Below are 17,008 nucleotides of genomic sequence, written 5' to 3'. Positions count from 1 at the left end.
TCGCTCCCTCTGTCGCCGGTTGAGCCGACTCCGCTCCAGCTCCGCTGCGGATGGTGGAATTCGCCTACGCCTCTGTCGACCCTGTGGGACGTCTCCCAGCTCTCCGGCCCGACGCCTTCTCCGGTACTGGAGCTGCATGAAGTTGCGCCGAAGACGCCGCATCTCCAATGTGCGTGGGGAGGGAGGCAATCCCCGGCTGCGCGGGGGGATTGTTGGCGCTGGAGGGCTGGCCTCCTCCTCCTCGACCTCCCCTGTCGGCTCCACTGCGTCATTGGCCGCTGCGTCGTTGGCCGCTGCGCGTGCCATGATTGCCGGAACGACCTCGTTCTCGCCGAGCCGCTCCTGCCGACGCCGCTGCCGCATTCGCCGGGCGCTGCGGTTGCGCACCTCTCGTCACCTTAGCAGTCTCCGCTCTGCCTCCGCCATGTCCTCGGGCGGGCTGGCTGCTGGATCTGGCTGAGCAGCCTCAGCGACTGCCAAGGTAAGCTGCTCCTGCCGCCAGTCCTCCTGCAGCACGGAGAGGATCCGCCGAGCCGCTTGCTGGATGCGGTCCCACGACTCCGCGCTCTCCAGCAGACGACTGCCGAGGTTGTCCTCGTCGACGCCGTGCAGTAACTCCACCCGAACATCTGCGAAGCGGGGACACTCGAAGAGTACGTGGGCCACCGACTCGACCGACCCTGCGCACCTGGGACAGTCCGGGGACGGAGCGAACCCGAACATGTGCAGGAATTCGTGGACGAAGGCGTGTCCACTCAATACCTGCGCGAGGTAGAAGTCTACCTCCCCGTGCTTCCGTCCCGTCCACAGGCGCACGTCTGGCACTTGTCGGTGGGCCCAACGTAAATAGCGGCTGGTGTTATGCGCCGCCTCGTCGTCCCACTGTTGCTGCCACAGCTGCAGCGATGACTCATTTTCCTCCTGGCGAATCGCCTCTCGACTGCTGTCCGGGCTTAGCTGCAGTCGGTTGTAGCAGCGGGCGTCTTCCTTCACCAGGAGATGGTAGGGCAGTTCTCCGGCTAGAACCACCGCTACCTCGCAGCTGGTGGAGTGGAAGGCGCTCGTGATACCCTGGGCCAAGGGCCATTGCATGCGGTCCAAAATCCGCCTGCACCACTGCAGGTCCGCGGCTTCCGCCCAGACGGGTGCGCCGTAGCGGACGATGGACGCGGCCACTGCGGCGAGCAGCTTCCGCTTGCTTACTTGGGGGCCGCTGTGGTTGCGCATGACGCCACGCAATGCTCGCACCACACGGAGGGCCTTGTCCGCGACCATCTCGACGTGTGGGCACCACGACAGGTGGTCGTGTAGCATGACCCCCAAGTAGCGGATCGACCGCTTCGAGCGCACTTCCACTCCACAGATGTTCACCGTAATGTTTTTATAACCGCTGCGCTTGCTCGACACCATCAGCAGCTCCGTCTTCTCCGGCGCCAGGGAGAGATGGTGCTGCACCATCCAGCTGTTGACTGCTGCCACTGCTTCCTCCGCAATCGCTGCTGCGTGCTGCGGTGTTGTCCCCGCTGCCAGGATCGCAAGATCATCGGCGAATCCCACGATGGAGGCGCCCTCAGGGAGCTCTACGGCTAGCACGCCGTCGTACATAATGTTCCACAATGTGGGGCCCAATATGGACCCCTGTGGAACACCTGCCGATACTCGGCGGGTAACCGGCCCGTTCGCCGTGTCGTACGTGAGCTCCCTGTCGGCGAAGTAGTCCTGCAGTATGCGGCACAACTGCACGGGGACTCCCTTCGCCTGGAGCGCCTCGGCGATGCTCTGCCAGCTAGCCGTATTGAACGCGTTACGGACGTCCAAGGCCACAACCATGAGGCAGCGCCGGTCACGGTTGTTCGTCCTGCCAAAGGACTTCGCCCTTCGTCCCGCGTCCACGACTTGCTGTATGGCCTGCAGAGTCGATCGCCCTCGCCGGAATCCGAACTGCTGCTCAGACAGTTGCGGACTCTCTGGATCCTCGATATATTCGTTGAGCCGGTTCAACAGCAGCCGCTCCAAAGCCTTGCCCGTATTATCGAGCAGGCAAATCGGGCGGAAGGACGACGGCTCACCCGGTGATTTGCCTGGCTTTGGCAGGAGCACCAGTCGCTGCTTTTTCCACGGCTGTGGACAGCAGGACGTGTCCAGGCACTCCTGAAACACCCGACGGAAGGGCTCCGGTTGCTGCCTGAGAGCAACCGTAAGGGCGGCGTTCGGTACTCCATCAAGCCCAGGAGCCTTCCGCGGGTGCATGCTGGCTGCTATATTCTCCAGCTCGGTCAGGCCGATCGATCGGAGCGGCGCCATGTTGCCAACTCGGAGATCAGGCCACTCTACCGGCGGATGAACCGGGAACAAGGCGTCGACAATTCGCCGCAGTTCTGCTGGATCGCGTTCCGGGGCTGAGCGGGCCGCCTGGAACCAGTGGAAGACCTTCCGGAAAAAGTTTCCAGTTTCATCCTCCCTAATCGACAGCAAGAACCGGTCGAACGCCTCGTTCTTACTCGAACGAATAGCCTTCCGTAGGCTGTCTCTGGCAGCTAAGAGTTCCGTTTGGAGCTGCTCTTCCGGCGGAATTGTTCTCATCGCCATCTGCTCCTTTCTGGAGAGGTCGTCGATCATTGCCTGGATCGCCGGAGTCCACCAGTAAGCTGGCCGACCTGTGTGGTCCTGCGCTGGGAAGACCCGCGACATCGTCTCGTCGCAGACGCTGGTCAGCGACTCAACCAAGCTTTCGACGCTGTTAGCTTGACGGGCGAATCCAATCATGGCCAGCGCTTTCCCGAAAAGCTGGGAGTCAAACTGACTGGTCTTCCAGCGCGTACCGGCGTTGCTTACACGGGCCGGGCGCTGTCCACGCCGTGCTGCCCGATCCCTCGTTGGTGGTGGACTCACGCCAACCTCGTACCAGACGTATCGGTGGTCACTCAGCGTAACCACGTCAGGCACGCGCCAGCCTCGGGCGCTGTCTTCGCGCGGGTTGAGACGGCTTATCGCACTGCTGGCGAATGTTACGTCCAGTCGGCTGGGCGGGAACCGAGTTGTGTCCACTCGGTTCCCCTTGAACGTTGGTAGGCAGTCTGACTTGTTCAGAAGCACCAGCCCGAGGTTGTCCGCTAACTTGAGAAGCTCCAAGCCCTTCGGGCAAGTCCTGCTGCTTCCCCAGTCAAGGTGCATGGCGTTGAAATCGCCGGCCAGGAGAATCCGGCTGCACCCGCGGACGATCAAGTCGATCTTCTCCATAATGCTTCGGAACTCCGGGACTCCCGTCTGCGGCGACACGTAGCAGCTCACAATTGTTGTACCTCCCACGTCGGCAGCTACCACACCGAGGGTCTGACGGTGCCTGATGCGCTGTATCGGCAGCCGGTTGCCGTTGACGACGATGGCAACCGTCTTGCTCTCGTCCGTTACCCAATTGCCGTTGTTGCGCGGAACGCAATAGGGCTCGGACAAGAGCAGAACGTCGAGACCCTCGGTGGTCATCATGTGCAACGCCAGGTCCTGGGCGTTCTCACAATGATTCGAGTTGAACTGGAGGATGTTCAACATTGTGGCGGCGATCCTTGGCACATGGGGGCGGCGATGCGATGTGGGCCGCCGCAGACAATGCACTTCGGGTCCGAGGTGCATGACGCCGCTCGATGATCCGCGGCTCCGCAGCGCAGGCAAAAGCTGTATCGATCTTCACCAGCGCAGTCTGCTGTAGTGTGGCCGCGCTCCAAGCAACGGAAGCAGCGAACCGCGCTTCGCTGCTGTTTTGGGGCACTGCGCACCAGGCACACCGAATGCCCGACCACGATACGCTTGTCCAGCAGGAGATCAGCGTCTTTCCGTGGCAGTCGGACACGAGCACGTTGCGTCCCGTCGCGACGCTCCCACAATGATGTAGTTGCTGCAACTGCTGTGCGCTCCAGCACCCGCTGCAGACCGCGTTCCACATCCTCCTTCTTTGCCAGCATATCGATCCCGGTTATGAGGACCTCGGCCATCTCTGTTAAGACTCGTCCAGTGGCCAGGTCGCCCACCTTCGTCTGAATGCGCTGCAGCAACGCAGCGGCGTCTGCATCCTGATTAAGCGAGAGACGAAGGAAGTCGCGGGACGTGCGGTAGCCCTGCTTGACTCCCTTGTTCTCGTCGGCCAGTCGCGGATTTAGGCGTATCTTTTCAAACAGCGCCTTGTACGAGCAGCCCACGGCCGGCTCAAAGATGAGCTGGTCCTGCCGAGGGCGTGCTGGACGTCGTCGCTCCTGGTGCAACTGCTCGCTACGCTGCACCTGTACAGCAGTAGGCCGCTGCTGGTGTTGTTGCTGCTGCTGTTGTTGCTGCTGCCGACGCTGTTGCTGCTGCTGCGTGCCGGCGACCGCCTGTCGCTGTGGCTGCCGCTGCTGCTGCTGTTGTTGCTGCTGCGAGCCTGCGACCTGCTGTCGCAGTGGCTGCCGCTGCTGCTGCTGTTGTTGTTGTTGTTGCTGCTGCTGGTGTTCCTGCTGCTGCTGCTGCTGAGGGGGCTGCCGGGGTTTCCCCTTAGCCATGCCACGGTATTTGTGGCGGACGACCTCAGCGAAGCTGGGCTGCTCCACTTGCCGGATGCCTTCTCCTGTTGGCGCCTGGGGGGCCGGGAGCGTTACCGCCGCTGTCCCTGACGGACCGGGTTGTGCTTGCGGCTGTTGCCCGCGTTGCCAGCAGAGCTCCTGGCGCAGTTGCTTCCCCATATCACGGATCTCGGCCAGCAGAGCATCCCGCTCCTTCTTAGCTTCCGCTTCGGCGGAAAGCCTGGCCTGCTGTGCCTCCGCCAGCTGCTTCTGCAGTCCCTCTACTATGGCCTGAAGACTTGCTACCGTCTTCATAAGTTCCGCCTTCTCCGCCTTCTCCGCCTGCAACATCAGGTGCAGACGAACCTCGTTCTCCTCGTTCGAACGTGCAGCCAGGGGTGTGCGTCCAGTGTCAATTTTGGCTGACACTGCGGTTTTCTTTTGAACCGCACCCATGCTGCAGTCGACGGATGGCTGCCGAGGCCTCAAACTGCGATTTGGGAGTTCCATCTTCAAGATGGACTCCCAAAATAGGGCGATGTAACAAAAGAATTTTCCGCTCGTCGATCGTCACCTTAACTATGGTTACTCGTGTAACGGAACCTTAACGATCGATCGGTCCGGGCTGTCAGGCCATTTGACAACCGATGTCAGGTTCAGGGGCCGTCAGGGGCCGTACAGTCAACCCACACAATTTCACCTCGAACCGAATTTTCGTAAATTTGTTCACCTTTTTTCGTACTCAGATGCACTGTTTACACTAAAATAGTGCAACTCAGGCACATTTTACGCACTTTTTTCGAATTTCTTCTTTTGCACCACGTCGCACAAACACACGGTGAGCATTCGCAATAGGCCGATGTCACAAAAATTTTCCGCACGTCGATGGTCACCTAAACTATGGTTACTCGAGTAACGGCACCTTAACGATCGGTCCGTCCGGGCTGTCAGGCCGTTTGACAACCGATGACTAACTCAGGGGCCGTCAGGGGCCGTACAGTCAACCCACCCAATTTCACCTGGAACCGAATTTTCGTATATTTGTTCACCGAATAATATTAAATATTATTTCACTTTTTTCGGTAACAAAACGGCCGATTTTCGATCGGTTTTCACTGGATGAACGTTCTTTGGCCACCCGATGGCCTTAAAAACCACACCCGGCGAGAATCTGGGCAAATTATATCGCTGAAAACAGAGATCCGGCGATACCTTGGCCCAGTATGGGCTGGATGACGCAAAACTTTTTTTCACAATTTTGTGGTTTTTTCATGCGCGGATCACTTCTTAACACCTTTTTTCGTGCTCAGAACTCTGGCACCTTTTGGGCACTTTTTACGATTTTCTGCGTTTACACCATGTCACACAAACACACGGTGGGGGGTTCATAGGCAACAAACACAAATGCACGATTTTTGTTGAACGATTTTCACACTATTAAAGTCGATTTACGACGATTTCGCACTGTTTTTAAGTCCTTTTTTCGGAGCCCAAACACAACGTGTCGATACAGTACGACCTCACGTTTGACATACTGCAAGCTCCACTTCTTGTGGTGCCCTTCCGTCAATTCCTTTAAGTTTCAACTTTGCAACCATACTTCCCCCGGAACCCGATTTTGGTTTCCCGGAAGCTACTGAGAGCACCGAAGGTAGGTAGCGTCTCCCAATTGCTAATTGGCATCGTTTACGGTTAGAACTAGGGCGGTATCTAATCGCCTTCGATCCTCTAACTTTCGTTCTTGATTAATGAAAGCATCCTTGGCAAACGCTTTCGCTTCTGTGGGTCCTACGACGGTCTACGAATTTCACCTCTCGCGCCGTAATACCAATGCCCCCGACTACTTCTGTTAATCATTACCTCTTGGTCTATTACAAACCAACGAAACCACTCAGACCGAGGTCATGTTCCATTATTCCATGCAAAATTATTCTCGGCCAACGCCGGCCCCGGAGGACCGGACGCTTTGAACTAGCCTGCTTTGAGCACTCTAATTTGTTCAAGGTAAACGAGAGTTCCCGGGCACCATGAAGCTGGGTCGAACAAGACCTTGACCGACGAGGTCGCGGCGACAAGTCCTGACCCGTCACGGAGTAGAACGCCCAGGTACACCATTGTGAGTCGCAGCCGCGAGCGCGTACACGGACGGTCCCAACCGAGAGGCCGGGCGCCCGCGACGGACGCGAGTCTGGACGGGGTATCAACTTCGAACGTTTTAACCGCAACAACTTTAATATACGCTAGTGGAGCTGGAATTACCGCGGCTGCTGGCACCAGACTTGCCCTCCACTTGATCCTTGCAAAAGGATTTATGCTCAACTCATTCCAATTATGGACCATCGTTAGAGAGGTCCATATTGTTATTTCTCGTCACTACCTCCCCGTGCCGGGATTGGGTAATTTACGCGCCTGCTGCCTTCCTTGAATGTGGTAGCCATTTCTCAGGCTCCCTCTCCGGAATCGAACCCTGATTCCCCGTTACCCGTCGCAACCATGGTAGTCCTCTACACTACCATCAATAGTTGATAGGGCAGACATTTGAAAGATCTGTCGTCAGTCGCAAGCGACCGTACGATCGGCATCCTTATCCAGATTTCAACTCAAAGCGCCCGGAGGCGATTGGTTTAACTAATAAGTGCACCAGTTCCGCCGACCCGGAGGCCAACAGTCCCGGCATAATGCATGTATTAGCTCTGGCTTTTCCACAGTTATCCAAGTAACTGTTTGGATGAGGATCTTGTAAATTATAGCTGTTATACTGAGCCTTATGCGGTTTCACTTTCTAGGAAGCTTGTACTTAGACATGCATGGCTTAACCTTTGAGACGAGGGTATATCACTGGTAGGATCAACTAGAATTCGAGTCAATTGCTTGAACACGAACTACACTCTTGATCACGCGAGGCGCAAGTCCCCCGTGACCACCGAGATTTGTTCTGTGACGCCAGAGCGTCCGTTGGCGCCACTCGATAGACTGCACAAGCAGGCAACGTCGGATGCATTGCACACGGCTAGCGGATCTCTCTGCACTACGTCGGGTGTCCCAACGTCTGTCTGGAGACATTGCTAGGCCGGTACGGCACTCTGCGCACTCTTGCTTGGCCTCTTCGAGCGACGGGCCCCTAAGCGGGGTTGTATGCCGGTAAGACACATCGACTGGTACATTGCACGCACTAACGATCTCTGTGCACTGCATGGAACTCATTCATAACCACCGTGACGGGAGACTTTGCTAGTACGCACGATACTCTGCGCATGTGTACATGCTTTACAACCCAGCCAACTTGAGCACCTAGGGGAAGTTGTGATGCCATCTGAACACCCACCGACTGATGCATTGAACGGCTAAAGTTGACCTTCAATCCGAACTGGCACTCTGCGGCGTGGAGGCAGTTGCGCGACCACTCCTATCCCAAACCAACAAAGCAAGGTGTATCCTACGTGCTCGGTACAAGCACACCACGACGGGACACATTGAACGGTTCAGCGATCTCTCTGCACTAGTGGAAGAACTCCAACGTGATACGGGAGACTTTGCTACAGCGGCTTCTCTGCACTTCTGGGCTACCACCTTGTGACGGGAGACATTGCTAGCGGTCACTCTGCACTAGTGATGGTACACCACCGTGATACGGGAGACATTGCTAACGGCCACTCTGCACAGGTGCCAATACCACCTTGTGACGGGAAACATTGCTAGGAACCGATCGGCATCTCTGCGCGATTACTTGACGCACACCCAACTAAGTCAACTGTTGGACTTTTTCGTAATCACGGCGGGACACATTGAACGAGCTCTAACGGATCTCTGCACGCATGGAACATGGTGGCGGGAATCATTGCTAGAACCGAACGGCGCCTCTGCGCGATGTACAAACAAGCTCAACAGGAACCTCGTATCGGCTGCCGAGCCGGAGCTCGAACAACTTGGACTTTCACCTCTAATTTAAATCAACTCACCACTCCCCGAGGGATCCGCAGAATTGCTTCTGGGTCCCGTATCGTTATTTGCGATTCTTGTTTGCATTACACTACATTGAACTATTCCAACTTGTTTATCCGCATGGCGAACATTTGCTGCATTGAACATTTAAGTTCCACTTCGCTCTCCCCTACGTGGGTCTGAGCTTCGCTCTCAGGGAAAAATATGCCACATTTGGTAGGGAAACCCGGTTTCATCACGCTATGTGCCCTGCATCACCAGCTTAGCGTGAATCCTTCGAGTTTCCCTAAGAAGTTCGATTGGTCTTGCAGAGTTAAAGACAACGAAGCTTAGTTTCAAGCAATGATTTAATATACGCGTATTAAAAACCCTTAGCTGTTACAACTTTTATGCTTAAAACCATCGCAACGAGGTCTTTGGGTCCGTAGATCCGTGATGTACTGCTACAGGAAACGTTTTGAAAGGGTGGAAACTCAAAATCATAGGTTAAGATCATCGGCAGAACCCACCAGACACCACTTTTGCTTCATAAGTTCGGCCTATAGTCATATGACGATTTTCATCGGGGAGGGGACGTATGACCCAAACGGGGGCTTATATGACCCACGGACACTGCAAACCATGCTCCTACGACTAAATAGAGGTTAAAACTACGATTTGGTGAAATCTTCATTTTTGACCTCGGAGCAAGGTACCTTCCCTATAGTAGGCAATGAGTAAATGATCATAATCCCAGGAGGGCAAAAAATGGGAACCCGAGAGGAAAGCGCTGTTGGCGCGCCTAAGCTAGTGGCCCGTAGAGTAAAAAGGGTAACCCCAACAAAGTTGTCGTTTGACGTTCTGGTTTCACTTTTTATCATCTAAAATCAGTTTTCTACACGTTTTGAGGGGTTTTAGCAAAAAAAAAATTTTCGACTACTCGAGCTCTCTGGCCCGTTCGGTGCACATTTTTGAAAAAAGCTAGGGAGCTGCCCCTAGGTTCGGGGTGTAACAAAATGTTGAAAAGTGGTCGAAAAACCACTATCCAGAATCGGATGTAGAATCATTAGACGAACTTAAAATTGTTCTACGACACCCATCTGCGACGTTTAGTATTCGAGATATGGCCCGTCCTAGGTCTGACCGAGCAATTTTTGTTCCGCGCACTTTGTGCACCGTACACTTTGATGTTTGTATGAAAAAGTACCCTACCTAGGGACGCGTAAAGCAAATTTGTACCCCCGGGCATGTTGTCGATTGACATTCTGGTTGCACTTTTCATCATCTAGGGTTCGTTCCTGACACGGTTTGAGGGATTTTAGCAAAAAAAATTTTTTCGACTAATCGAGCTCTCTGGCCCGTTGGGTGCACATTTTTGAAAAAAGCTAGGGAGCTGCCCCTAGGTTCGGGGTGTCACAAAATGTTGAAAAGTGGTCGAAAAACCACTAGCCAGAATCGGATGTAGAATCATTAGACGAACTTAAAATTGTTCTACGACACCCAACTACGACGTTTAGTATTCGAGATATAGCACTTTGTAGGTCTGACCGAGCAATTTTTGTTCCGCGCACTTTGTGTTCATGGATGTCGATGTTGGTACAAGTTGCCGGTCGGGATAGCCGTGCACCAAAACTGTGTACCGATCAGGGAAAGTACAAGACGAAGGGTGCATCTCGAGCGTACGCGTTCATAGATGTCCATGTTGGTACACTTGCACCAAAATTGTGTACCAATCAGGGAAAGTACAACATGGAGGGCGCAGCCCGGGCGTACGCGATCATGGATGTCCATGTTGATACAATCTACGTGTACGTACCTAGTTTTTGTATCAAAAGTTGCAATAAAGTGCTTGTATGCTTAAAATGCTTATCTCAACCGGTCACCTTTTGGCCTGCCCTTTTATAACAGAAACCTAGAAAGATACTCGATATTTTTGTGGTTTTCCTTTCGCCCGGGACGACCAAATGAGCTATGTGCACATCGTGCAGAAAACTGTCTTCGCCACGCATGTTTTTGTCCATCCACTCATATAATCACCCACATTTGTGTTCAACACGGACGGTGCAGCCCGAGCGAACGCGTTAATGTTTATGTTTGTACACACTGCTTGTACGATTCTAGGATTTGGTAATTGCGTCACAGTGCCCGACCGTCGCGGACACCATTCTTGGACAGAAGTCCTAGTACGTAGAGTACTTTCCCTAGGTATGTGCTCGTTCGTGACTATCGTTGCGTTTTTACGGACACGCTTGGGTATGTTTACCATACAAGGTTTACTAGGGAAACCTGGGAAGGACGCTTGCCCTCCCGTTTGTAATGCATTCGCTTTGTTCCATCGACTTCTGCTACTGCTCACTAAGGGGTGTTCGTTTGCGATGTGTACGATAAGCAACTGTCTATCCTAACCAGCAGTTAATCAACACTTTTCATCCAAGTCATAGGAACATAGAGTACTTTCCCTAATCGGTACACAATTTTGGTGCACCTCTAACCTGGCCGGCACTTTATCGTTACGTTTTGTGCACAACCTAGGGACATGGTGTAAGTTTCATGATTTTTATGTTTGATTCGGTTTATTATGATTGAAAACTACGCTACGTCCCAGAAATTTGAACTCGACTACTTCCTCCATGTGGCGCAAAAAAGCTACTGAGAAACGCCTAGCCTTTTACCCATTTATAATTTAGTTTTCGTTATTAGTTTTGAACAATACGCAAAGTTCCAAGAATCTGAACTCGAATACTTTTTACATGTGCCGCCAAAAGCTACTGAGCAACGCCTAGGTTGATACATTTTTGGTACATGGAGTGTATGCATGCAGGATTACTGCCGTGCTGGACCGGAAAATCGAACTTGCTACTAGAACGTAAAGTAATTCCCCTAGATAGGTGCTTTTGCATACCTCTGATCGACGACCATGCAACGTGCGACACGCGTAGCTAGGCTTGCCCAAACAAATTTCCTAGGATAGCACCAAATTGCACACTTTCAGGGGTATATTTTGGTACCGTGTACCGTGCATGGTACAAGTATCAGCAGCTCGTGCAATTTATTTTGCATCGTGTTGCGGTTGCTGGTGCGTCGGGATAGGAGTGTTTCGAGACTTTCGCCAAGCGTTGGTGCCATTTGGGGGATAATTAATGTTCTAGCCACAATAAACGTGCCACATAATGCCAATAAGGAATAAGCCGTTTTCTAGGGACTTCCACTCAAAATGTTTGCCATCAGCGCTTTCCTGTCGAGTTCAGGATCTGCGACTTAGCGTTTTTTTTTTCACGATCCAATCCAACGACCAGATCGTGAATAAACAATTCATACAACAGTGCATCCATTTAGAGAAGGAAAAAGCCGAATTCTAGGGAGCTCCAGTCCAAAAGGTTGTCATCAGCGCTTTCCTCTCGAGTTCAAGATTTGGGACTTAGCGTTTTTTTCGCGATCCAGCCAAAAGACCAGATCGTGAAATAAACAATTAATATAACTGTACTAGTATATCCCTTCAACTGAAGCAAGTGCACCATACATGACCCGTACGCCAATCATCCATGCACATGACACGTCAACTAAGTCAACACATGATACAACTTGGACAACTGACGGGTAAGTAGGTCATCTCGTACACGACGACACATCGACCAAACCAGGTCAACACGTCACATGCACAAGACATCCTACTACCAAGGCCGACCACCTCGACACACGACGTGTTAACCGAACATGGTCAACGACATCATCATGTGCAAGGCAACCGGCCCAAACGGATCAACTTATACAACTTGTCACGAGCATGTGTGTAAGCTTACTGGTTTGGTCGGCACGTTCCTCGCATCAAGACATTCAAGTCAAGGAGGAGGAACGCCGACAAGCTCATTAGTGTTAAGTGTCCTTCTCCATCCTTTGTCAAGTCACACGTGTGACAAGAAAGAAGCACAACACATGTCCACTAATGAAAATGAACAGTCTCCAGACCAAGTCAAGTCACTCGTCTGACAAGGAAGGAGCCCGCACCAAGTTTCACCAGTATTCACCAAGTCCATTATCTGTGAAGAAGGTCGAGCACAACACAAACCGGACAAGGTGAACAAAAGCTTACTACGAGTGTACTTATATGACTCACTGGTGTGGTCAAAACGGTCCTAAAATCAAGACAATCAAGTCGAGAACGAGGCACGCCGACAAGCTCACTAGTGTTACGTGTTCCGCTCCATATCGTGTCAAGTCACTCGTCTGACACGGAAGTAGCCAGCTCTTGTCCACTAGTGTAAAGGAACGGTCTCCAGACCAAGTCAAGTCACTCGTCTGACAAGGAAAGAGCACGCACCAAGCTTCACCAGAGCACGGCACCACGGTCCCCAGACCAAGATGGTTCGTTGCGCCATCGAGGAAGGGGCACGCGATCCCTTGCTACACTCAACTAAGTACACTCTTGCTCTCACAAAAGTATCCCCTGTGTCGACGTGGTCCCCAGACCAAGACGAGCTTGCGCACATCGAGGAAGGGGCACACGGACAAACCACCAAGCATGGGTCGCCTGAGAGGATCGATGCGAACGCATCTCTACAACTCGCAGCTCCCAGCCTGAAGTCCCGTCGTTTGCGGGCGGTTGATAGGTGTCGAAACTAGGTATATCCACGTTGGGCAGAGCTCAAGCCAACGGCGTTCCCAGTTACGGTACTAACACGTGCAGCGAACTCCACTCGTTGCGGCCTAGGTATAGCGGGATGAGACGCCGGGCTGCAGACGCAGACTCCAACGGATCTCAGAGGGTTGTTAGGCCCGCTAGCTTCCGAACACCTAATGGGTTTGAGAAGCGCTATCAGCTCGGATTGGCTACGACCTTAGAGGCGTTCAGGCATAATCCAGCGGACGTAGCGTCATACCAAAGTCCGGTCGGACTAGTATTGAGCCAGTGGTCCGTACCTGTGGTTCCTCTCGTACTGCACAGGAATTCCGTTAAGATAGCGACTATAAGCACACACCAGTAGGGTAAAACTAACCTGTCTCACTTCGGTCTAAACCCAGCTCACGTTCCCTTGAAAGGGTGAACAATCCTACGCTTGGTGAATTTTGCTTCACAATGATAGGAAGAGCCGACTCCGAAGGATCAAAAAGCCACGTCGCTATGAACGCTTGGCGGCCACAAGCCAGTTATCCCTGTGAGTAATCCCTGTGTAGCCGACCAGTAAGCACACGTGTAAACACGCTCCGACAAAGTTGTGCAAAAAATTGCGTAAAACGACCGCGGAACGCTCCGAAAGTGTCATAATCGTGATCAGAGCACCCAATTTACTCAAAAATAGTGTTATCCAATCGAATTTCGGTGAATTTTTGCAAATTTGAAAAATCGTGTTGTTGTTTGTACATTTGCCCCCCCCCCCCCCCCCCCCGGTAGCACCAGATTTCCGGGTGTTAAAAAAGTGCGCAAAAATTTGTGTTTCAGGCGCCAGAAACACTCGATTTTGGATAATTTGACGCTTCTAAAGCGATTAAAAGTGTTTTCAAGACGTTTTGTAAAGTTTTAAGTGCATTAAAGTGGGTGTTTATATCCCCATACAATTTGTATGGGGAACTTTGAACGTTTATATCGGAGTGAAAAACGCTTGGATCTGTGCCGGATGTGTTTTGGAAGGTGCGCGCAGTGACGTTTAAAGTTAATAGTGGAAAAACAGAACGAAAATCGGTTGGAAAACGTGGAAAAAAAGTGAAATAAAGTGTAGAACAAAGTGGGTTTGACAGGTGACACCCCTGTAACAAAAATTTTGTGACAGGCGCTACCCCTGTAACAAAATTTGAATTACTCGACCAAGTGACGGTTGGTCGCACGGGCGAAGTGGTCAAATATTCGTGAAAGTGTCAGTGATGGTAGAGGGTTAATCGACGAACACGGGAAAATTATTTTCCCTCCCCTCCCCTTCTCGCGTGCCATCCCCCAGGGATCGAAATAAAGTAGGGCGCCCGATAAGGGTCGATTAAAGTCGAGGTCGCCCGAAAATTCCCATATTTTGCAGGGTGATAGAGTTCGACCCCGCGAGCACGGGAAAATTATTTTCCCCTCTCCCACCCTCCCCCCCTCCCGGAAAAAATTCCCAAAAAAGCAAAACTAGGGTCCAAAAAGTGGGTAGTGCCGTTCGGACGGTAAACGTGCCGGGAAAATTCGGGACTGGTGCGGACCCATTCCCCACGTGAGTCACGCACCTCCTCGTATCGTTTCCCACACAACACCGCCCCCCCCCCCCGCCCACCAAGGGGGTTGCAATTAGGACCTTAGTGGGAAAACTGGCGTGGACGCAGGATCTTACAGCAGCGAGCGAGCGGCATAGCGTCAGCTTGGTGGCGCAGCATTTCTAAGGTCATCCCGATTCCCCTGGGTCACTCGACCCCCCTGGGTCATCCGACCCCCGGGGTCATTTCGACCCCCAGGGTTATTTCGACCCCGAGATTAACCTGGAAAAGCAGTTGTGAGCAATAACAAGGCAGGGGATGAGTGACGAGGTTCAACCCCAGCAAGTGAGTGCGCCGTACCAGCTGCGGCCCAGGAAAGTGTCGGTGGTTGTGATGCAGCCACAACCCATCGAGCGCCCGGCCACACCGATGATGGATGTGTGCTATTCAAGCGACGACGACGAGCTGAATAGCACCATCATCGCGATGCCGGAACCCGCGTCGGAGTGTGAGGCAGCGGAGGCGGCCATGGACTTGGAGCCACCAGCAGCAGCACAGCCAACACCAACGGGATCCCCTGTCCCGGGCAACGTGGTAGCTGCTGGGCCCATCGACGCGGGAAGTTGTGCCCTGCTGATGGCACAGCTTCAAAGCATCGGCGCCCAGCTAACGACGGCGCTGGAGGAGCTGCGACTTTGCCGCGAGGAAAACGCGGCACTTCGTTGCGAGAACGAGCTGCTGCTCACGGGCTCTCGTTCGGTGCTTGAGCTGCAGACTGCAGCGAACGCAAGCCTCCAGCAGTCGTCGGGGCAAGGCGGTAACCGGGAGACTGCCCGGAAGCGCCAGCAGCGGCTGAGGCGACGAGAGCGTGAACGGCAGCAGCAGCAGCAGCAACAGCAGCAGCAGCAGCAGCAGCAGCAGCCGCAGCAGCAGCAGCAGCAGCAGCAGCAGCAGCAGCAGCAGCAGCAGCAGCAGCAGCAGCAAAGTTTGCCTCGACACGAACAGAGGCAGCAGCAGCTTCCTCCACGATTGCAGCAGCAACAGCAGCAACAGCAGCAGCCGCAGCAACAACAGCAGCAGCAGCCGCAGCAGCAGCTTTGGACAACGGTGGTAAGAGGCCGCCCGTCCCAGCGGCAACGTGAACCGCAGCAGCAGCAGCAGCAGCAGCAACCGCAGCAGCAGCAAGGTGAGCGCTATGTTCCACCACAGCTCCGGCAGCAGCGACAGCAGCAGCAGCACCCACAGCAGCAGCAGCACCTGCAGCAGCAGCAGCAGCAGCAACAACAGCGTTCGCAGCAACAGCGACCGCAGCAACAGCGTCAACAGCAGCAGCGATCACAGCAGCGAAAGCCGGCCAAGCCCGAGCTTATCGAGGTATCACCCAACGAAGGTCAGGATTGGGAGAGCCTTCTGCTGCTTGTGCAAACGGCAGTCAGGACTGACGAGCGGTACAAGCCGCTTAAGGACCACGTCGTCCTGGGCCGCCGCACCAGTAAGGCGTTGCTGCGTCTCACGCTCAGCCGCAAGGCGAATGCGCAGTACATGCTGCAGCAGGTTCGTGCCATCGTGGGCAGTGCTGGAGTGTGTCAGCATGTCACAGAAATGGCGTCAGTGGTCATTCATGACGTCGACCCGCTAGCCCGAGAAGACGAACTCACTTCGCTGCTTGACAGCAAGTTCGAGTTGGGAGCGGGAATTGTGTCCACAACGATGAATAAGATGGCCGACGGCACCCAACGTGCGTATGTGCGACTGCCGGTGAAGTTTGCGAAGGAACTCGACGGCACTAAGATTAAGCTGGGCTTTTGCGTCAGCAAAATCAGAGCCACGCCACCGACCCCTCGAGAGCGTGTGCGCTGCTATCGCTGCCTCGAGCTGGGTCATTGGGCCCATGACTGCCGCTCACCCGACTACCGGCAGAACATGTGCATACGCTGCAGCGTCGTGGGGCACATGGCAAAGGTATGCACTTCTCAGCCAAAGTGCCTCAAGTGCGGTGGTCCACACACAATTGGACACCCCGACTGCGCCCGGTCGGCCGTGCAATGATCCCACAACTGCGAGTAATGCAGGTGAACTTGGGCAGAGGAGAGAGGACCCAGGACATCGCCCTCCAAACTGCCCGAGAGAAGAAAGTGGACGTGCTGCTGCTGTCGGAGCTGTATCGACCGCCTGCCAACAACGGTCGATGGGCCTTCGACTGTTCGAAGAAGGTTGCCATCGTCGCAACTGGGTCTCTTCCTCTCCAGAGGATCTGGTGCAGCAACACACCGGGACTCGTCGCTGCCGAGATTGGTGGCACCACTTTCCTCAGCTGTTACGCTCCACCTCGTCAGCCCACCGACGAGTTCGAGCGCTTCATTGAAGCAGTACAGCTCGAAACGATTTCCCATTCACAA

At 53.8% G+C, this 17,008-nt stretch overlaps 1 protein-coding gene across 1 annotated transcript; it reads left to right on the top strand.

The window, feature by feature from the left end:
• Positions 1-14,702: 14,702 nt before the first annotated feature.
• Positions 14,703-16,661, top strand: LOC133391845 (trichohyalin-like). The gene has a single exon (XM_061648310.1). The coding sequence runs from the start codon at positions 14,928-14,930 to the stop codon at positions 16,656-16,658; it is 1,731 nt and encodes a 576-aa protein (XP_061504294.1). The 5' UTR covers positions 14,703-14,927; the 3' UTR covers positions 16,659-16,661.
• The last annotated feature ends 347 nt before the right edge of the window (positions 16,662-17,008 follow it).

Source organism: Anopheles gambiae, chromosome X (genome assembly GCF_943734735.2).
Source record: "Anopheles gambiae chromosome X, idAnoGambNW_F1_1, whole genome shotgun sequence".
In the NCBI taxonomy this organism is placed as follows: domain Eukaryota; kingdom Metazoa; phylum Arthropoda; class Insecta; order Diptera; family Culicidae; genus Anopheles; species Anopheles gambiae.
The sequence above is the reverse complement of the archived record's forward strand: the minus strand, read 5'-3'. Positions and strand labels throughout refer to the sequence as shown.

Excerpts from the sequence above, each read along its gene's own strand:
- LOC133391845 (XM_061648310.1), top strand. The coding sequence starts at position 14,928 with ATGAGTGACGAGGTTCAACCCCAGCAAGTGAGTGCGCCGTACCAGCTG.